This window comes from Nicotiana tabacum, chromosome 20, assembly GCF_000715075.1.
Source record: "Nicotiana tabacum cultivar K326 chromosome 20, ASM71507v2, whole genome shotgun sequence".
NCBI lineage: Eukaryota > Viridiplantae > Streptophyta > Magnoliopsida > Solanales > Solanaceae > Nicotiana > Nicotiana tabacum.
In genome coordinates, this window is record NC_134099.1 from 141,269,992 (window position 1) to 141,292,733 (window position 22,742).

The window sequence follows — 22,742 nt, forward strand, 5'->3', positions numbered from 1 at the left end:
TGATGTAATTTTTATGAAATTTTGAGATGTGAGCCCGGGAGTCGGGTGTGGATCAATTTCGGATTTTTGGTATAATTTGATTATTTTCGCATGGTCTTCGTTCTCTTAGCATATTCTAATATTATGATTCTAATTTTGGGTAGATTCGACGCGAAGTGAGGCCGAGGCGAGAGGCAAAGGCATCGCGGAGTAGTATTTCATCCAGTTTGAGGTAAGTAACAATTGTAAATATGGAACTGAGGATATAAAACCCCGGTATTTTGTATTATTTTGATAAATGAGGTGACGAGCGTGTGAGCATGTACCAGTAAGGATTGTGACTTGGTCCGTCACGTAGCACCTATTAAGCCGCATATTTGATTTGAAATCGTATGATATCACGTATTTTAGAGATTGATACTATATTATGGGTTGTATGCCATGTTTGGGGCCTTGTGCTGACCTGTTGAGACCTTAGGGGCATTTTTTTTACTGTTTCCTCACTCTATCTGTTTGAAAGCATATCCTCAGTCATGTTTTACCTGTTTATTGTTTAGACCTAGTTTTTATCACTCTACTTCTTAAAATGTGAAAACTGTTTGGGTTGAGTTTCCCTAATTTCCATTGTTATGCCCGAGTGGCTGTGAGGTTAATGACTGAGAGAGGTTGAGGACCTAATGGTGAGGATTATATATATATATATATATATATATATATATATATAGCAATATTATATATATTATGGATCGGGCTGCACGCCGCAGCAATACTTATATGGATCGGGCTACATGCCGCAACGATATATATATTGGATTGGATTGTGCGCCGCAGCGAGATATGACGCTTGGGCTGTAGGAGTCCCTCCAGAGTCTGTACACCCCTAGTGAGCGTAGTCGACTATAAACAATAGATCGGGCTACATGCCACAGCGGTTATTATGATTAATACTATTATGAAATATTATTGAGCCTGAGTGTCGAGTGTGAGTACTGTGTGACGAGAGTTGAGTCACGAGTGACCTCTATATTTATGAGTGATACCTTGCCCGAGGGGCCCATTTATGATATTTTTTGTTGATTTCACTCTTCTTTTATAATGAGCCTCTGTTGAAAACTGCTAAGTAAATGATTTCAAAGTATTTCAATTGAAAATGAAGTTTTTACGAAGTAACTAGCTTTTAAATTATTGAGTTTGATTTGATACTCTCTTGCATACTCTTATATATGATTTTTAACTGCTCGTCACTACACTTGGACCTTATTTACTTTAGTTACTTACTGAGTTGGCGTACTCACGTTACTCCCTGCACTTTGTGTGCAGATCCAGGTGTTCGAGCGGCAGAGTGAGGGTCCCCAGCATTATCGGAGCTTATCGGAGACTGCAAGGTAGCTCCACGGCATCCGCAGCCCTAGTTTAATCCTTCCTATCTTTGTTTTCTACATTTTTGGGCTTATTATGTATTAGTCAGTCGGACTGGTCGTATTTAGAGGCTCTAGACTTGTGACACCGGATTGTTGGGCTGTGTTGGTTTGTTATTGTACTGTCTTTCCGCACATTTCAGTGATTTTGATATTTCTTATGAAAATTTGAAACTCAATCAGTGTTAGAAAAAAAGGTTTATTAAAAGGAATTTATTGTGGTTACTTGTTTATGTTGGCTTACCTAGTATTGTGATAGTGTGATGACCCAAAAGGTCATCACTTATTTTTAAAAATGAATTCTGCATTTCGAGGATTTAAAAACCTCTTTCAGCATCACCTTGATTTGTGTGCGCAATCTGGGCGCGTAGCCGGAAAGCTATTATGTGAAAATCTGTGAAAAATGTTGAAATTTTGGCTTAAAATGCATTTAAGTTGACTTCGGGCAACATTTTGGGTAAACGAACCTGGACCAGTAATTTGACGGTCCCGAAGGGTCCGTAAAAAAATATGGGACTAAGGCGTATGCCCGGAATCAAATTCCGAGGTCCCAAGCCCGAGAAATGAATTTTTAAAGAAAATTATTTTCTGAAATTATTTATGAGATTTGGAAATGAATTGTGATTAGAACTTTATGGTATCGAGCCCGTATTTTGGTTCCAGCGCCCGGTATAAGTCTTATATGTGATTTAAGATAAGTCTGTGAAATTTGGTAAGAAACGGACTTCAAATGACATAAATCGGATCATATTTGAGAAAAATGGGAAATTTGAAGTTCTTGAGAAATTTCATGATTTTAATGCTAAATTCATAGTTGTTGATGTTATTTTAGTAATTTGAATATACGAGCGAGTCCATATGATATTTTTAGGTTGGTGTGCATGTTTGGTTTGGAGCCCCGAGGGCTCGGGTGAGTTTTGGATAGGCCACGGGGTAGATTTTGGACTTGGTGAATTGCAGGTTTTTAGCTGGTGTGATCAGGCCTGGCTCGCAAATGCGAAGGCTGAGTCGCAAATGTGAAACAGCCCAGGCCAGCTCTTCCTCGCAAATGCGATAGGCCCCTTTTGGGCCAATTATCGCAAATGTGATCCCTTGTTCGCATTTCCCAACTCGCAAATGCGAGAACCCCTTCGCAAATGCGAACTCAGCAGAGGTCGGGGTTCGAAATTGCGAACCCTAGTCGCAATTCCCATATCTGCAACCTGTTATAAAACAATTTTATAACTTAACCGAAAATCTCCCAGTTTTCACACTCTTTCAAAACCAAAACACTCTTAGGCGATTTTTCAAAGACAATTCTTCTTCCAAATCGATTGTAAGTCAATTTTAACTCATTTTCTTCAATCATTAACATCTTTTCACATAATTTCAACTCAAAATCAATGATTTTCATGGGGGAAATTGGGTGTTATGGGTGCAATTAAAAAATTGGGGATTTGGACCTCGATTTAAGGTCCGATTTCAAAACAAATTATATATTTGGGTTCGTGGGGCAATGGGTAATCGGGTTTTGGTTCGAACCTCGGGTTTTGACCATGTGGACCCGGGGGCAATTTTTGACTTTTGGGTAAAACTTTAAAAAAACTCATTTTCATGCATTAGAATTGATTCATTTAGTGTTTATTGATGTAATTAAGTAACTTGTAGCTAGATACGAGCGAATTGGTGGTGGAATCACGAGGTAAAGCGATAGTAGAGGCTTGAATTATGTTCGTGGCATCAAGGTAAGTGTTTGGAGAACCTTAGCTTGAGGGATTAGGAGTTGTGTCCTATGTGCTACATGTTCTTTGTTGAGTACGACATATAGGCATGGTGACGAGTATCTATACGTTGATGTCAAGCATGACCGTGGGTCTTAAATTTGAAATTGTTGTGTTCTTGATAAATCCTACGAATGCCTAAGCTGTTGATTTTCTGTGTTGAGCAAGGATTATGATTATCCTCTTGGGAAGTACTTATGATTGAGTATTGGTGCTAATTGAGGTAGTTAGATGTTGGAACAAGTTTGGTTATAGCTGATTTCTCTTGCCGGGACGTAGTTGCTTATACTGTCGATTCCCTTGCCGGGATAGTATGGTTTCTATATTGATCCCTTGCCGAGACACTTGTTGTGACTAGTGTTGAACTGTATATTTGGATCGGGCTGCATACCGCAATAATATTATATTTGGATCGGGTTGCACGCCGCAACAATAATATTATTGGATCAAGTTGCATACCGCAACAGTGATAAATGGTATGGATCAGGTTGCACGCCGCAACAGAGTTAGTATGTTTTGGGAACGGGTTGCGCGCCGTAACAGTTGATAACACGAAGTGTTTTTAGATTGGATACGAGTCCTTATTGTTTTGCTGTAAATTCTAAATTTTGTTATGCTTTCCTCTTAATTTAATGTTGGTACCGATATTTTCCCACAACATGTACCCCCTCTCATCTCTACTTGTTTATTCATGTTTTGTTTTCCGCTGCATATTATATAACTGCACATGTTTATTTAGTAGTATGGTCCTAGCCTTGTCACTACTTCGCCGGGGTTAGGCCAGACACTTACCAGCACATGAGATCGGTTGTGCTGATGATACACTCTGCACTATGTGCAGATCCCGGAGCAACTTTTGGATAGTAGCATTTGGGGTGGCTGCCTTCAGTCCAGCTAGAGATCCCGAGGTAGTCCGCAGGCCCGGTGTTCTCTTCTATCCTATTATGTATTCTGTTTTCATTTGTTTCTGAGACAGATTGTACTTTCTTTTCAGACATTTGTTATAGTATTCATAGACAGTCCGTGATATCGTGACACCAGATTCCGGGTAGAGATGTATGTTGACGTAGTCGTATTGGTTATGGTTACTTATATCAGATTAAGTCTTCCACTTGTTTTTACTTAACGTTAATGTTTTACTGTTGATCACATGTTAGTTTAAGTTGTTAAAAAGGACTAATAAATGAGTTCGAAATTCTACAATAAGCGATTTGTCTAGCTTCCACGGGTAGGCGTCATCACGACTTCCGAGGGTAGGAAATTCGGGTCGTGACAGATAGGCGCCATCACGACCGGGTATTTGGGGTCGTGACATATAAACACGAGAATATAATTTTTCTATAACTTTACTATAATTTTGTAAGTATAATGTATGTCATGTCTTCTTCTTCTTCTTCTTCTTCTTCTTCTTCTTCTTCTTCTTCTTCTTCTTCTTCTTCTTCTTCTTCTTCTTTGAAAACCCAAATTCAAATTCAAAGCTTCAAAGTTTTTTAATGGCTGTCAATGGTGGGAATTGCTGCTCTCTTTCCTTTACTCTACATTACTGGAATTAGGGATTGAGAGATAGAGAGAGACGTAGAGAGAGAGAGAGAGAGAGAGAGAGCAGGGGAGAGAGAGACACACACAAAGAGAGAGCGTATGAAGGAGAGAGAATAAGGATGGGAAATAATTGATTCCTACTATAACGAGATACCCATTTAATTCCTAAAGTATATATAATTGATAAATTTGTATATATAATGTAATTAAATTAAAACTTGAATAGGGAGGGTAATAAAATTTTCAATAGTGTATAAGTTTGTAAAAATTCCTTTGAAAAATCATTACAAGAGCTGAAAATTTTAACCCCTTTTTTTTTCTTCAAAATATAATCCATCCATAACTAAAATGGTCTTTAAGAAGGACAAGCATATACATCACAAAAATAATAATTAATGAATGGATCTTTACAAAGATATACAAAATAAAACTTATATTTATAATGACTCGCGGTATTCTAGTTTCAAAAAATAGCAACAAAATTTTTATAAACCCCACGAATTTAGGAATTTTGAAGATCTTCTCTTTTGAGATTTTCACAAAATCTAATTCAAAGAATCAATTTAGGATTAACAATACCAAAAGAGTCCATGGAGGAGAATAGCAATAGGATCAAAATCATTACCCAGGCACCAATCCATACTTTGGTTGGCTCTTCATAAAAGACTGGCTACGGTTGATAAACTGAGGAACAGGTTATATGGGTGTCTAGTGATTGCATACTATGTAGAATAAACATTGAGGAAATACTGAACCATATTTTATTTGAACGCGATTATTCAAGAACTGTATGGGCTACATTGCTACACTAGATGAGAGAACGACACCAAATTGGCACCTAGAATGATGAAATTGAATAGTTATAAAAAAGGAGTAACAACAACAGGCATTGAGCAAGTATACTAGCATTCCTATTCCCAGCAGCAATCTATCACATTTAGAATGAGAGAAACTTGTGCAGGTTTCACGGGTAAGTAACTTCCTGCTCTACAACAACAATATACTCAGTGTAGTTTCACAAGTAGGATTTGAGGAGGGTAGAGTGTACGCAGACCTTACCTCTGCCTTTAGAAAATAGAGAGCTTGTTTCCGGTAAGTAACTTCCTGCACTCAAAAAATCAAAAACATTTATTACAATTACATCTTAGAGATCAAATGGAAGACTATATTGGAAAGTTTAAATAGCTACCCTATCCAAGTCTTGGCTTGGTATGACATATGACATATGTAAATAGAGAAATAGATTTGGAGGGGGTGGGGTTGGGAGTGGGGGTGGGGGAATTAGATTGATAGAATTTTTGTTTCTCTTTGGCCAAGCTCTAGAGTTAAAATGAGCTAGGAATTGTACATTTCTATGCTTGGTTAAATAAAATTTTACCCATTTAACCAAAATAATAATAATATATATATAATGGAAACAGTTAGACTCTTCTTCTTCAAAATGCTCTCGGCGCACATTAGTTAAACATACGCCGATAATGTAGCCATGGCGAAAGGAAGAGGCAGGGGAAGGGGTCGATCACGTAAATATCCATTACCTACTCTGGGAAGTTTGATGATTATAGGAAATTAGCCATTGATGGAAAAGTAGCTCCAGTAGCTACTCCACCAGCTTCATCTCAAAATTCAGATCCAGCTAAGGAAGATGCTGCATGTGAAATTGGTTCCATTTCGAGCCATCCTAACATCTCTAAGAAGCTAGATCTAACATCACCAGTGTTAGTTAGTTCTACTGTAGCTACTATGATAGTTCCAGCCAATGGAACAGTAAACATGCACAAACCAGCTCAAGTTCAAGTAAGTTCATCGGAGAAATTAGTAGAGACAGATATGGTAAAAGGACAACCTATGGTTCAATTAGACAAATCAGAGGTGGAAGCGGAAGAAAACAAATGGAAGTGTGCTTTGATTGCTTATATTCTCGGAGATGGACCAGGGTATAATGCGATGAAGAGGTATATTAATTTGCACTGGTCACATGTACCTGAGCCTGATTTGTTCTATCATGATGAAGGATACTACATAATTAGATTTAAAACCATTGAAGATGCTCATGAAATCCTTTGTGCTTGTCCTTATTCAATAGCCAACAATCCTATAGTCCTAAAACCATGGACCCCTGATTTTGATTTCACTAAAGAATTTCCTACAGTTATTCCACTGTGAGTCAAATTTCCTAAATCACCTATGTCTTGTTGGGGAGTTGATTCACTTAGTAGAATTGCTAGTGTGATTGGAAGGCCTATATTTGTTGATGAGTGTACCACTAAACAGACTCGAGTATCCTTTGCTCGGATGCTTATTGAGGTTAATGTTATTACAGAGCTGCCAAGTGAAGTTATGGTGATGGATCCAACTGGAATGAAGTTCTTGCAAAGTGTCACATATGACTGGAAGTCTGTCTATTGTGAGAAATATTTAGTGGTGGAACACAAGTGTTCTAATCAAGTAAAACCTGTTACACAACAGCCACTTTAGCCTAAGAAAGCAAGGAGAAATAAGGTCATCATACAGGAATGGAGAACTAAGGGTCCTATGCCTATTGTATCTGTGCCAAGGGATATAGTCTCATCTGAGATGCCACAACAAACTAGCACCAATATGGAAACTGAAATCCATGGACAAACACATGAACCTAAGGAGAGCAATACTCAACAAAGTTTGGTATCTATAGATGAGAAGCAGGTTGATAAAGGCAAAACAATACAAAGCCATGAACTGAACCTCATTAACTTCCCTCAGTTGTCACCCATTTCAGTGATAAATAGGTTTGAGACAATGTCTACAAGTAAATATGAAGTCTATATTCCACCTGGTGATAGAGGTGGGATAAAGGTGGGAGCAACAGTCAATATAAATGAATTGGTTGTTCAGGAATATTAGAGGTGTAAATAAAAGGTATAAGCGGAAGGAGGTTAGAGAGTATATTAGAAGCAATAAAAAAATTAGTAGGTCTTGTAGAAACCAAAGTGAAGGAAGAAAAGGCTCAAAGGATATCAAAAGCAATTATTCCTGGATGGAGTATGCTGACAAATTATAAGGATGCTAGGAATGGCAGGATTTGATTGTTATGAGATACTAATCATCTCATTATCACTGGTCTTAAGGATGATCCTCAAATGATTCATTGCCTAGTGAAGAGTAGAAGGGGACACATAGACTGCTTACTTACTGTAGTTTATGGCTATAATGGGATAGAACAAAGAAGAACTTTATGGATAATTTACAACTACTATTAGCAAGTATCATAAGTCCATGGATAATTGCAGGGGATTTCAATCCAGTGTTATATCCTAATGATAGTCTTTCCTATAATCTAGTCAGTTATTCAGAGATTCAAGAATTTGTTCATTGTCTATAACAAGCAGCATTGACAGAATTACCTTGGAGAGGGAAATATTATACATGGACAAACAAACAACCTGGTGCAAATAGGGTTAGTGCAGACTGGACAGAATCTTTGGTAACTATGTGTGGATGATGTTTTTGGGCCATGTAGAAACTGTCTATGATCTGCCTCAAATTTCAGATCATGCTCCTATGTCACTAACTTTTTCATCTTCAACTTGGACTGGTAGATTACGTTTCAGATTTTTCAACATATGGGCATCACATGAAGACTTTTCTTAAATAGTGGAAAATATATGGAATTCTCACAATATTCATGGGACTTTGAAATCAGTGTGCAAAGAGTTGAAAGAATTGAAGTCTCTTCTGAAGGCTTTGAATGCTAGGGAATTCAGAGGCATCACTCAAAGAATTGAAAAGGACAGACTAGAACTGAAGAACACCCAAGAGCATATTACAATTCTTATACTGATGCTTTATTAGATATGGAGAAAGAAACACTACTAACCTTGATAAGTGGTCTTTAATTGAGGAGAATGTACTACAGCAGAAGGCTAGAGCAAGATGGATAAAATTGGGTGATTCCAACTCCAAATACTTTACAGCAGTCATGAAAGATCGAGCTCAAAGAAAGCAGATTACGGAAATTACAATAGTACTAGGAGACAAGTTGACTGACCCTGCAGCTATTAAAAAAGAGATTATAGAGTTTTACAAAAGTGTAATGGGATTAGCTGTCAATTCCCTTCTTTCCATAAATAGAACATACGTGAAAAATGGTCCTATTTTGTCTCATCAACGAAGAAGGGAATTATGTGCAGAGATAATAGATCAAGAAATTATTGAGAGTCTTAAAGCTATTGGGGATGATAAAGCACCAAGTATTGATGGATTTAATGCAGTGTTCTTCAAGAAGGCTTAGGGCATTATCAACACTCAGGTTACAGAATCTATCAAGGAGTTCTTTTTAACTGATAAGATCTATAAACCAATAAATTGTTCCACCATAACTCTAGTTCCTAAAATATCCAAGCCAACCACAATCAAGGAGTACAGACCAATAGCATGTTGTGCAGTCCTATACAAGATGATTTCTAAGGTCATGGCTTCTAGACTATAGAAAGTTATACCAACCATAATTCTTGAAGACCAAGCTGGTTTTATTCTTGGCAGAAAGAGTACAGATAATGTAATTTTGGCTCATGGACTGATTAAATCCTATACTAGAGCTCAAATATCCCCTAGGTATATATGATAAAGATTGATCTCCAAAAAGCATATGATTCAGTGGAGTGGATTTTTTTACAACAAGTGATAGAAGAGATTGGTTTCCCTGACAGATTCATCAAATTGATAATGGAATATATCAAGACAGTAAACTATATTGTCCTTGTGAATAGAGAAACTACTGAACCTTTTAATGCTACTAAGGGTCTTAGAGAAGGAGACTCCATCTCTCCTTTCCTATTTTCCATTGTGATGGAGTATTTGAGCAGATTTCTCAATGAACTTAAGGAGTCTACTTTTCAATACCACCCCAGGTGCAGGAAGTTAGGCATAACTCATATGAGTATTGTTGATGATCTGTTATTGTTTTCCAAGGGTGATCTGTCCTCAATAATGACACTGTACAAATATTTTTCTCAGTTCTTTGAAGCTTCAAGTTTACAAGCCAATTTGAGTAAAAGTTCAGTATATTTTGGTGGAGTGAAACAAAAGGTGAAGAAACAGATCTTGGATCATCTAGGATTTGAACAAGGCTCCTTGTCTTTCAAATACCTAAGTATCCCCCTTTCCACTAAGAAAATAGCTCTCATTCAGTGGCAACCTTTGATTGAGAAGATCACAGCCAAGATCTCCTCATGGACTACTAAAAAGTTATCATATGTTGGTCGTGTGAAACTAGTACAACTTGTCATATTTGGCATCAAAGCTTACTACGCTCAGCTAATCATCTTGCTTGCTAAGGTTCTGAAAATGATTGAGGCTCTTTGTAAAAGTTATATTTGGTCAGGAAGTAATACTATCACTAAGAAGGCATTTGTGGCATGGGAGAAGATGTGTACTCCTAAATCTGTTGGTGGATTAAATCTCATAAATCTTTCTTTGTGGAACAAGGCTGCAATTGCTAAAAGATGCAGGGATTTGGCTCACAAAGAGGATAAGCTATCGATAAGATGGATTAATGCTTACTACATCAAGCAACAATAGTTACAACATATGCCAGTCCCACAACAGGCTAGTTGAATGGGAAGAAGAATAATTAGGTCAAGAAATATCTTGCTACAAGCTTAGAACTCCAATGATCATAATACTAGTAGTATTAGGCAAATATACTTACAGTTAATGGGAGACTTGCCAAAAATGAGCTGGAAATGTCTAGTGTTTTAGAACTCTGCTCGACCAAAGGTAGTATTCAATATGTGGTTGTTGTTACATGGAAGATTACCTACCAAAGACAGACTAGCTAACTGGGGATTAAATGTCACCCATCAATGTGTTATGTACCAAGGCCAAGTTGAAACAAGGAAACACTTATTTGTGCAGTGCTCATATGCAACGAAACTGTGGAGAAAATTCTGAGATGGATTCAAGAAGATCATATGATCATTTCCAGCTGGGATCAACACCTCCAATGGATCATCAAGAAAGGTAAAGGGAAGTCAAACAAGGCCAGTATTTTCAGGATGGTCTATGCTGAAACCTCATATGCACTATGGATTGAAAGGAACACACGTATACTTGAGCAAAGATATCGTAACAGTGATGTATTAGCAAGAGAAATAGCTTACATTTATAATGTTAGAGTAGTGCCTCGAGCTAAGAATCATATGCAACAGTTTTATCTAGAAGAGTAGATTAGTTTCTATGTTCTTAGGCTAGCATCTTGTTTATTGCTTTGAGATAGTCAGCTGAGTTTTTGCTCGACTATGGAATTGTAAAGTCTGATCTCTGGTGATTAATATAAAAGAAAATTAATTACCAAAAAAAAACAGCTAAAATTCATTCTTATTATTTTCTCCTACTAACAAAGGATGGCATTATATTCTCATTAGTCTAATCACAATAGATATAATGAAAACAAAAAAAATTCATTGTTATTACTTTCTCCGCTACAAAAAAAGAAGAAGATATTATTTCCTCATTAATCTATTCAAAATAGAATACTATTTTTTAAAAAAAAAAATTGGTTTCTGGAAATATTTTAGCTTGAATATTTTATTTTACCCTTAATGACAAGTTCTTATAGCCATAAACAATTTATGTCGTATTTAAGACCATAAATTTCAAAAGGTTTATAAATAAATAAAAATTATGATATATTTAATACTACAAAGTTTTTAAAAAACTATGAATATAGAGTACTACCTTATTTTTTGGGATCTTTAAATGTCACGACCCTGGTTCGCCCTCCGTGAACTATCGTGACGGCACCTAGTCTCTACGACTAGGTAAGCCTAAAATGCGGAAGATAAACCAAATTTGCGGAAGAAAACAATTTAAAACAGAAATAGAGTAATCAAACAGCGTTTAAAGGTGCTACTCGGCATACACAATATTAACTTTCAGGACCAATACATTTTTCCAAAACCCGGAAACTCATAAATCACAAACTAAGAGATACATAAGAAGCTCTAACTCCAGAAATGTCTAACCAAAAGGGAAATATTGAAGGGCTATACTACTACAGAAAGATAAAAAGGGACTCCTCGGTCTGCGGACGTGGCAGATATACCTCGAAGTCTCTACAGAAGCGCCTCGCCTCAAGGATGATAAGACAGAGTGAAAGTACCTGGATCTGCACATGAAAAACATGCGCAAAAAGGGCATGAGTATACCACAGCGGTACTTAGTAAGTGTCAAGCCTAACCTTGGTCGGGTAGTGACGAGGAAGGTCAGGGCCCTACTGAGATAAAATAAAGAATATAAGACATGATAATATAAGATAAGCAGTACAATTGTACACTAACGATAAGAATTTAATACAGGAAAACAAGGAATTCAATAACTGAAACAGAGGCAAAACAATCACAAGGAAATAACCGGGGATCTCTCAGTATCCCGAGGATCTCTTAGTACCCTCAATATATGCCAGGGATCTCTTGGTATCCCGAGGATCTCTCGGTATCCTCAATATATGCTAGGGATCTCTTGGTATCCTGAGGATCTCTTGGTATCCTCAATGTATGATAGGGATCTCTTGGTATCCTCAATGTATGATAGGGATCTCTTGGTATCCCGAGGATCTCTTGGTATCCTCAATATATGCATGGGATCTCTTGGTATCCCGAGGATCTCTTGGTATCCTTAATATATGTGACAGGGATCTCTTGATATCCTGCACCTCAGTCCAGATTATAAATACGTATAGGGGATCTCCCGGGATGCCGTCCCGTAGTCCCAAATTAAAAATACACAGCAGCAACACAAGAATACTCGATAAATGCTAAATTTTATAGTAAGTAAACAGATAATTCTAGCCTAACATGCTTCAAGTAATGCAATTAAGGCAGTTTAAGTAAATAGGCAATTAAGTCAACTAAACATGTTAAACTAACAACAGGCTAAATTCGCAAGTAGAATAAAACAGGAGAAAGGAACTCAATTGAAATACTTAAAGAAAAATCGGATTTTCAACAATTAGCTCAAGTACGCACTCGTCACCTCACGTACAAGGCATTTCAATCATCAAATATATCATATCCTAAGGGGAAAGTCCCTCACACAAGGTTAGGCAAGCCACTTACCTCGAACCAACTCAAATCAACCTGAAACCACGCTCTTGCCACGAGTACTCGACTCCAAATGGCCCAAATCTATTCAATTCAATCGCATAATATAAATAACACTTCAAGTAACTGATTCTACAATTAAATTCCAAGCTAATATGCGAAATTAGGTAAAATAACCAAAATGCCCCCCGGGCCCACGTCTTGGAATCGGGTAAAATTTATAGTTCCAGAATCCTTACACTCTCACGAGTCTAACCATACCAAAATTATCCAAATCTGATGTCAAATCCCCAATCAAAACTCAATTTCTTGGTGTAAGAACTTTTTCCCAATTTTCATACAAATTTCAAAATTAAAAGATAGATTTAAGTGTAGATTCATGAAAATTAGTCTAAACCGAGTAGGGATTACTTACCCAAATTACCCAGGTGAAAATCTCTTCAAAAATCGCAATCTCCCGAGCTCCAAAGTCCAAAATATGAATTATGGCTCAAACCCTTGATATTGGGTTTTAAAAATCTGCCCAGGGATTCCCTTAATCGCGAACGCGGTCGAACCTTCGCATTCGCAAAGTACAAATTGACGTTGACCATTTTTCCTTTTTCGCGAATGCGTCCCCTTCTTCGCGAACGAGGAGGCTCAGCTCCCAGCCCATCGCGAACGCGGCCCCCTTCTCGCGAACGCGTAGATCAAGAGCCTAGTCCTTTGAGAACGCGGGACCTCCCTCGCGAATGCGAAGGCCAAACCTTCAGCTCCACGTCCTATCCCTTTGCGAATGCGATGGCCAGTCGCGAACGTGAAGAACAACTGGTCTGCAACACACCAGCAGTTTTTCTGCAATTCAAACATCAAGAAATGGTCCGGCTATCCACCCGAAACTCACTCGAGGCCCCCGGGACCTCAACCAAACATACCAACATATCCTATAACCTCATTAAAACTTGTTCCAACCTTCGAAATGCACAAAACAATATCAAAACACCTATTTCTCATCGGATTCAAGCCTAAAATTCCAAAAACTCTAAAAATACGCTTTCGATCAAAAAGTCTATCAAACCTCATCCGAATGACCTGAAATTTTGCACACACGTCACATTCAACATTACGGAGCTATTCCAACTTCCGTAAATCCATTCCGACCCTCGGATCAAAATCTCGCTATCGAACCGGAAACTTCAAAAATTAACTTTCGGCATTTCAAGCCTAAATTAGCTACGGACCTTCAAAACACAATCCAAACACACCCCTAAGCCCAAATCACCCAACGGAGCTAACGGAACCATCGGATTTTCATTCTGATGCCGTCTTCATACTGTTCCGACTATGGTCAACTCTCCAACACTTAAGCTCTCATTTAGGGACTAAGTATCTCAAAACTCTCCAAAACTCAAAACCGAACATCCCGGAAAATCAAATTAGTAGAAATAAACTTGGGGAAAGTAGTTAATATGGGATCGGGGCATAAATTCTTAAGACGACCGGCGGGTCGTCATATTAAAGTAATAACCAGCCAGATTGTTTACTTTTTTTAACGGGTATACATATGTTATACACGTTATAAATTTACCTATATATAAATCATACATATATATTATATATTTTCATGCTATTTTTAATTTAAGATATTAAATGAGCGGTTAAGGTTAATTTTGTTAAAACAATAAAAGAAGAAGAAGAGTATTGCAGAGAAAAGTATAGAGAGAGAGAGAATTTTATTAATTTGGGATGAATTACAATGGAATAGAACCCTCTATTTATAGGTAGAGAGTAACTTAGCCACCAAGTAATAAACCCTAGAATCTCTCTAAATATAGACATTCACCATAAATAAAATTTTATTTATAACACTCCCCCTTGAATGTCTATTCAACAGATAATGTGCCTCGTTAAAACCTTAATTAGAATAAAACCCATTGGGAAAAAAATTCTAGAAAAGAAAAAAGAGTACACATATCTAACAATATGCCTTTTGGTTGTCTCATTAAAAACCTTGCAAGGAAAACCCAGTGGGACAAGACCTTGTAAGGAAAAAAGAGTACAACACGTATTAACTCCCCCTGATGAGAGCATCAATTCACATCTTTGAGCCTTCGCATCCTAATCTTGTACACTAGCTTCTTGAAGATTGACATCGGTAGAGATTTGGTGAACAAATCAGTCATATTATCACTTGAATAAATATGTTGCACCTTGAAATTACCATTCTTGTATATATGTAATATCTTCATATAATGTCGTAGAATAACCTTTTCAATATCTCCTTAGAGGTAAAAATTCCCGCTATCACATTATCATGCTTATAGTTATAGCAAGATACATATGTGCACAAATTACACTTATCATATGGTAATTCAGGACCAAGAATTGTATATGCTTCAATCGATTTAAATCCTTCAAAGATTGTCATATAAGTTAAGTCATATAAGTCATATAATAGACTTTAATTAGATGCATATCAAGTTTTCATGTCATGCTAGACAAATAAGATATCGAAAACTGATTGCACATACCATTAACTTTATACTTTCAAGTGTTTGAACTACATGTCCAAAACTACATGTCTTTCATATGAAACCAATTCTATTTGAATTGTGTTTCTTCTATTTGGCCAATATTTTTGTATCTGTATTCGACCGACTTGAGATCCTCATCTATACTTAGCGCTATGATAGATGTCGTCGACAAACATTTTATATCGGTTCCAACCTCCTTTTTTTCATATAGACATAACATAGAGATCTCTTCATTCATATATTTAGGTACCTGAATCTCTCATGAGATTTTATGAAGTGTTATGTCATGTGATCTTTAGATCACTTGCCTCCTTATTATGATCATTTTGATCATTTGCTCATCTTCTTTGTCAAGAATTTTATTTGAAATCGATTGGTCTAACACTTAAACGTACTATAGACTTTGTCCTTCTAGGACTTATTCTAATAGGAGCATTTGCAGTGAGAATGTAGTTACTTTTTTTAGGTCATCAAATGCGTCTACATACTTTGCAATATATTGTAAATGAATTATCCTTTTATGAACTTCAAGTTCATACTATCTTATTCAAGGATCTAAATGTACAAATGATAATTCATTCCGTGTAACTTTTTCTCAACTTATTTTCTTCAATTTTGAAAATCCATCTTTGTACGTTATGGTATTAATCAAAATATACAGCGCACATCAATAATAATAAGATGGAATTATTTGGTTCCTGGCCCTGAACCACTTGTGAGGGAAGAAAATAATATACTTTCGTATATAACCTATATCAAACTGATATAGATAATTTTATTCTCATAAGCAATAGTTTAGCTATTAAGTGGAGGCATTCAATAAATTATTTTGCTAAACCAACTTATCAAGATGAACTTCTTGAATAGAAAAATCTGAAAAATTATGCTCGAAATTAAATTACTAAGCAAGTTACCTCGCAAACACCGGCCAGGTTGCGGGTTAATAATAATTGCACATCTAACCATCTCATAGATGCATCTTATGTGGTGTACATGGCAGGTGAATGGGCCCATATTCACCTTTGATATTTCCAGCATTCATGGGATTCAATCCCAATTTTAGTTGGTCTATTAATTAATGAAAACAAGCAATATAAGAGAATTCGTAAAGAACTTTCTAGTTCTTTTATATTTACCCATGTGAATTCTCTATTATTTTTGCACATAATACTTAAATTGATATGGCTAAACCAATTATGCCAACTGAATAAATTATCAATATTGATAAACTTCAGATTTACACCATGAAATGTGCAATTATCAATAAACTCCAAGTTTATTATGATATGAGTTTTTATATCAATAAACTTCTATTTTATTGTGATATTCTTTTGTTTGTGTAGTACAAACTGAAAAATAAATCGGGTAGCTTTTCACATACATATTACCCTGCTATAAGTTGTAGTAATAGAAGATATTAAATCTTTCCTTTATTTATAGTCTCAGTATGACCAACCGCTTTTGCGAATACTTTGATAACTCAATTAAGTTTCTTTGAGACTTACTACAACACAATACCTTATTGGTAATCAATTGTGTTTCTCCATAATAGTATAATTGGCTCTTGTAGAGTTCTCAATTAATTTTGTGGTACCATATATTCATCAACATCCATATGGTGAATATTTCTTTTAAAGAGAAAGTTATACCATTATGGTTATGGTCAAAATTATATGCAAGATTTGTTTCTTGCATTACCGTTGTCTTTTAATAATCACATTACCAAATTATTTTGGCGTACAATAGGTATATGACCAGTGATTCATGCCATAATAGTGGCATTATTTTCTTATTTCATCTCAAGCCTCCCTCTAGAGGTGAGTGTGGTATATACACTACCACTAGCACGTTCATATTCTTCCAAGAATGAATATGTATTCATAAATCAGATGTTGTCACATTCACATCATGAATGGACAATAATCATCAATATGTGCTTTACAAAATCTCATGTCAAATTGATGACAAATATTACTTTCACAAAGTGAAGGATTATTTGGAGAATCCTTATTGTTCTCATTACCACAATGATGACGATTATAATTTCGTCTATTGCCACGTCCATACATTGATACACTCATAGTAATAATTTTGTCTTCTTTCAGACTTATCACATACTGCTATCACATTCTCTTAAGGGAATAAGAATAGAGCAAATTCAATGAGACGGATTTTCAATGCTTTGCCAACAATCATACATGAATTTGATCATGACAAGACAGAGAAATTTTACCACTTCAGGTGGTTATAATTTCTTGCGAACTCTATTGGAGTTATAATCAAAGTTTATTATCTTTGCTTGTATTTAAAATCAAATTATAGAATTTCAAGAATTTAAAAGAGAAAATAAAGTAAAAACACTTACGTTAAATCCAGAATTTAATCATGAAGGAAGTTCATGAAACAATTGACAATCATTATGCTCAATCCCAAAATATCACTCAATTGGTTAGAATCTCGTGCTGATAATGTGTTATAAAACAACAAAAGAAGAAAAAGAGTATTGCAGAGAAAAGTAGAGAGAGTGAATTCTTATTGATTTGGGATGAATTACAATGGAATAGACCCTAGAATCTCTCTAACTATAGACATTCACCATAAATAAAATTCTATTTATAACAATTTTTTCTTTTTTTCCTTTTTTAGTTTGAACTTATAAATTCTAGATTACACGGGCCCACCCATACCCGTTTGGGCATATCACCATATATTAAGCGCTGACGAACCGATCCATACAACTCAATTCCCAGAAGCCCGAATAGAATTCAAATTCAGAGAAGAAGTTACCGTTGGCGAAAACACAAAACGAAGCGCAGAGAAATGCCGACGAACAAGTTGAACCACACCGCCGGCAAATCTATGGCGAGATTTAAATCCACAACAAGAAAACCACTGCGAGACGTTTCAAATGCAACTACGGTAAAGCCATTGGGAACTTACTTCAAAACCAAGAAAATCCTCCAGGGAAGGGAAAACGACGTCGTCGAACAGGTGGTGGGCGAAGTTAATGTCATTGTCGACCGTCTCCTTCTCATTCGCTCCGATTTCTCCTCCGTCATTCATCAGGTACTGTTAATAGTTCAAGAAGCATTCTATTATCTTTTTTTTTATTATTTTTATTTTGGTTACTTATGTAGATAGAATTAGAGAACCTCTAGTTTAGAAGAATATTTTGATTTGTCTTTAAAAATACTAATATTTTTAGCGTTAGAATGAAATGGGTTCAAATAGAGTGGAATAGATAGACAGCTTTATACAGCCAATCCAACTAGTTTGGGATTAAAGTGTAGTTGGATTGATTGACTGAATTCTTTATAATTATTTAGACGCTGATCCAGGATTTGAATGTGGGTTGAGTTCGGGATTCTATCTACGCATTTAATTTAGTGGGTTTGGAATCTATTATTTATTTACTGAATCTTTTAACACATATAAGGTTCGAGCCAAAGCTACTAAGTTCATCCAACCACATAAGCAATGAAATGAGATAACTTATAATTTTAGAGAACTGGTGACTTATTCAACTGAAATTAGTTTGAATAGAGAGGGAGGAATTTACATGATTCATATAGTCAGCCGAACTAGGTTTGCATTGAGGTGTAGTTAATTGATTGATTACTTATTAAACCTGAAATTTTTTGTTGCCCAGCCATAGGATAGGAGGTTTATGTTGCTTATTATAAGTAGTGCAAATGCAATTTCACTTGATTATTTCAACTTCTTCAGGTTGTCCTAATTTCCTAGTGAGTGATATATTTTACCAGTCGGTGTTAAACTGTGTTGTCAAAGGCAGCCTTCAAGCTCAGAAAAGCTCAGGGTAGGGGCGATGTGTCACTTAGGCTGCACTTCAATATAGGCAAGGTACTAAGGCATGCGCGTCATTGCCCATAAATTTTATCTTGAATAGGATGGTACTAAAAATTACTAAATATGATTGGCTATAAAAAATGTTAATTGCTAAAGAAAAAATGATGAATGAAGTTGTTACTTTTTCTTGCATGTTTTTAATTGTGCTTTGGCTTAAAGCTCTAGTGGACCTGGAGCGCATTATAAGGCTTTTCGCTTTTGACAACACTGGTGTAGCATTACGTCTCTATTATCATTTTGGGTACATCTCAGTGCAACTGAAAGGTGTTCTTGATCAGTTTCTGCATTGTCAGGGAACTTTCATTCATACAAAACGGAGAAATATTTTAGCTGATGGCAAATTCTAGTTAAAATGTCGACAAGTAGGCAAATTGCACATGCTATCTAGTCGATAAAATCTCTTGCTTTCTTGATAAAGGTAATTAGATTTTGCTGCATTTTCTTTTCTTTTGGTTTGTCTTGGGGAGGGGGGAGGGGGGAGGGAGGAGGAGGTCATATTGGTTATTAAAGTTGGTGTCTTTGCACTCAGCTGTTGAGTGTCTCTGGCTGCTGTCAGTTATGCTGCATCGATGAGTGCTACTAATTAACGGAAATTGTAGGTTTCAATATTGCTACTATTTGAGGATTCAAATACCCAACCCCAATTTGCTTGGAATTGAGACGTAGTTGTTGTTATTGATGTTCTTTAGGAAATTCATACGGTTACTCCAAAATAATACCGTGACCATCAGTTGTTGGCCCTTTTACTCTGGTAAATGGAGCAAAACCGAAGACCTATGTGAAAAGGTTGGACCTTCCGCTTTCTTTTTGTCGTTTTTCCCTAACCGCCATAAGTTGTTGGGCCTTTCACAACACGAAAGGAAATTGGAATTTTGTCTTCCTTGATCTATAACAGCTACTAATTTTTGAAGTTTGTTTTCCAGTATCAAATTCAATTTTTTCATAAAGAAGTTAATGAAATCTTTCTTTACATGATCAACTGAAGATTGATGAACTTGTTCAAGTTCAGTGATCATCAGCATAGCGCTCAATTTCTTTTTACATTATTTAGGTTTAGGGGTCTTACTTATGGTCATCTTTACCTGACGTGTAAGCATTTTGAATAATGACAAGGCATACAGATATTTATATATTTATCACAGTAACTCTTACATAAGCTCCATCCTGTATTCTCAAGTTGCTTTACACTCAAAAGAGCATATATACATCTCGCTTTACATCTTGCTCGAGCTGTTACAGTCTTACAAATACTTATTTCTTTGAAGTTTTTTCCCTGTATCATAATCGACTTTTTCACAAAGAAGTTAATGACATATTTCTTCACTTGATCAACTGCAGATTGATGAAGTTGTTCAAGTGCTCAAACTAGGAGGCAAGAAGAATGAAAGGGAAATTGAATCTTTTGTGCATGTCTTGTCTGAAATGCAAGCTTCTCTGAAGGTTCTCTTGCTATGTCATATTCTCTTATCCTTCATTAAAGTCTTTTGATACATCGTATTTTACATATATTTCTGTCGAAAAATGCAGTCATGGGTTCCTAAATTCCAGAAAGCCCTTTCCGATCTATCCGCGAGGCCTGAGTATGAACAGTCACGACCTCGTGAGGCAATTCCTCTGGTGGCTGATAATATAAGCAATGCTGTTGATAGTCCTGATGATGTTGAAAGCCCTGAACAATCCAAGTGGGATTCACTGGTCTCCCCATCACCCCTTGTGTCTTGGCGTGCAGGCTGTACGACTGAGGGTGGGAGACAACTTTTTCTGCTCACACCTTTGCCTCATCCCAAAGTACTATCATCCAAATGCCAGGGATCCTCTAAAAAGTTAGAAAAGGATACATCAAATACAAATGCCCAGCAAGACCCTCTTTTTGATATCATGGGAGATATAGAAGATCGTTTGCTTGAGAATACAAAAGCCATTCAAAATATTGCCTCTGCTACGGCTAGTCAGCCACCGTCCCTTTCTGATGTAACTGGGGAGATGGGCATATTGCATGTAAGTGATGAAGTGAAATCAATTCCAACCGAAGTTTCTGATAATGATATGACCATCAACAAGGTCACTCGGAAAAGCGATCTTATTTCCCCTGTGAAACTTCCACAAATTGACAACTCATTGCTAGTAACGACTCCATGTTTGAAAATCTCACCGCCGAAGACCTGTGTCCTGCTTGAACCCTCGTCAGAATACAACTGTAGGGACAGGAATGGGGCTTATAAAATGACACCATTTCCTGTTGCCCGTCACTTTTCTACTCAAGATTCAGAATCCTCCAGCTCCGAAGCTGCTGAGCATTTGACGAAGAAGTATCCGGAGCTATTTGGGATCAGATTAAGTCAAAACTTGACAAACAGAGGGAAGGCGGTAGATGAATCACCAGACTTGCTTTTTTCACCACCCAAAACTTGTGTTCTGATGGAGCTACCTGTGGAAGAACCATTGACAAATGCAGCTGGTGAGTATCACTGCCAACAACTGCATCCCCAGGCCCCAGCTTTTCGGCAAACAATTTTCTTTTAACCTAAGCAAAATGATATTCAAGATCTTCCTTTGCTAAAAAAATTACAACATGCAATTAGGATGTTTCCATTTGGTTGTCATCATTAATATGATCATTCTGATATTTATTGTTCTTTCTTTCTTTTGCGGACTGAAACGGGATGGCAACTTAGATATAGTTGAAAGCACTCCCTTGATGACAGAATCCAAGAGCATTGTTATAACGGGAAAGCATCCTGGTGAGAACACTTTGAAGAAAGAGCTATGGGTAAAATTTGAAGCAGCATCGAGAGATGGCATCCGTTTTAATCCATCTACTACACAGAAAACTACCGAGAAAGGTTTCCTTGAAAGATTGGAAGAGGTTTCAAATGCAGAGGAGGAGGTCTGATGGTGGATATCACCCTCTGATGCCTGAGTATGCAGCATTGAGAGATGGCATCCCTTTTAATCCCTCTACTACACAGAAAACTACCGAGAAAGGTTTCCTTGAAAGATTGGAAGAGGTTTCTAATGCAGAGGAGGAGGTCTGATGGTGGATATCACCCCCTGATGCCTGGGTATGCAGGGAAGAGGGAGGCTATTGTTATGTTCAGAAAATAGGAACTATGGCCTATCTTATGTAAATTTGAAACTTGTATCAACTTCCCCTATTTTGCCCCCTATCCCCGACCCACAACCTTACTCCCTCCTTCTTCACCCCTCTTTTGTGAAGTAAAGATGAACATAGCAAAAGACTTAAAATATCGTCCAAGTGCAAAATTTTGTAATTTTTGAATGAAATGTTTGAAGTTCTTTAATGAAAAATTTTCTGAAACCACTATTGTTTAGTGGCTATTAACTTCCTATAGCTACCATATACATAATTATTTCCTATAGCTATTATTCAGTCGCGTTGATTTATTCATGAATACAGCAGCAAAAAGTGCCTAAAAATCAGGGCAGTCCAGCTGTACGTGCATGTATTCGCGTCATGTATTCATGAATACAGCAGCAAAAAGTGTCTAAAATCAGGGCAGTCCAGTTGTATGCGCATGTATTCACATGTATTCGCGCCATGTATTCATGAATACAGTAACGACA

The 22,742-nt window shown here is 36.7% G+C and overlaps 1 protein-coding gene across 1 annotated transcript; it reads left to right on the forward strand.

The window, feature by feature from the left end:
* Nucleotides 1–18,017: 18,017 nt before the first annotated feature.
* Nucleotides 18,018–22,471, forward strand: LOC107791571 (uncharacterized). Its single transcript, XM_016613659.2, has 4 exons — nt 18,018–18,356; nt 20,496–20,597; nt 20,685–21,615; nt 21,833–22,471. Exons 1-4 carry the CDS (start codon nt 18,111–18,113, stop codon nt 22,048–22,050), a joined length of 1,497 nt encoding a protein of 498 aa, XP_016469145.2. The 5' UTR covers nt 18,018–18,110; the 3' UTR covers nt 22,051–22,471.
* Nucleotides 22,472–22,742: the final 271 nt, after the last annotated feature.

Bases quoted from the DNA above. Each gene is read 5' to 3' on its own strand.
- LOC107791571 (XM_016613659.2), top strand. From the start codon at position 18,111: ATGCCGACGAACAAGTTGAACCACACCGCCGGCAAATCTATGGCGAGA. The intron at 18,357-20,495 runs GTACTGTTAATA...GATCAACTGCAG, and splicing joins TCTCCTCCGTCATTCATCAG to ATTGATGAAGTTGTTCAAGT. The intron at 21,616-21,832 runs GTGAGTATCACT...ATGGCAACTTAG, and splicing joins ACCATTGACAAATGCAGCTG to ATATAGTTGAAAGCACTCCC.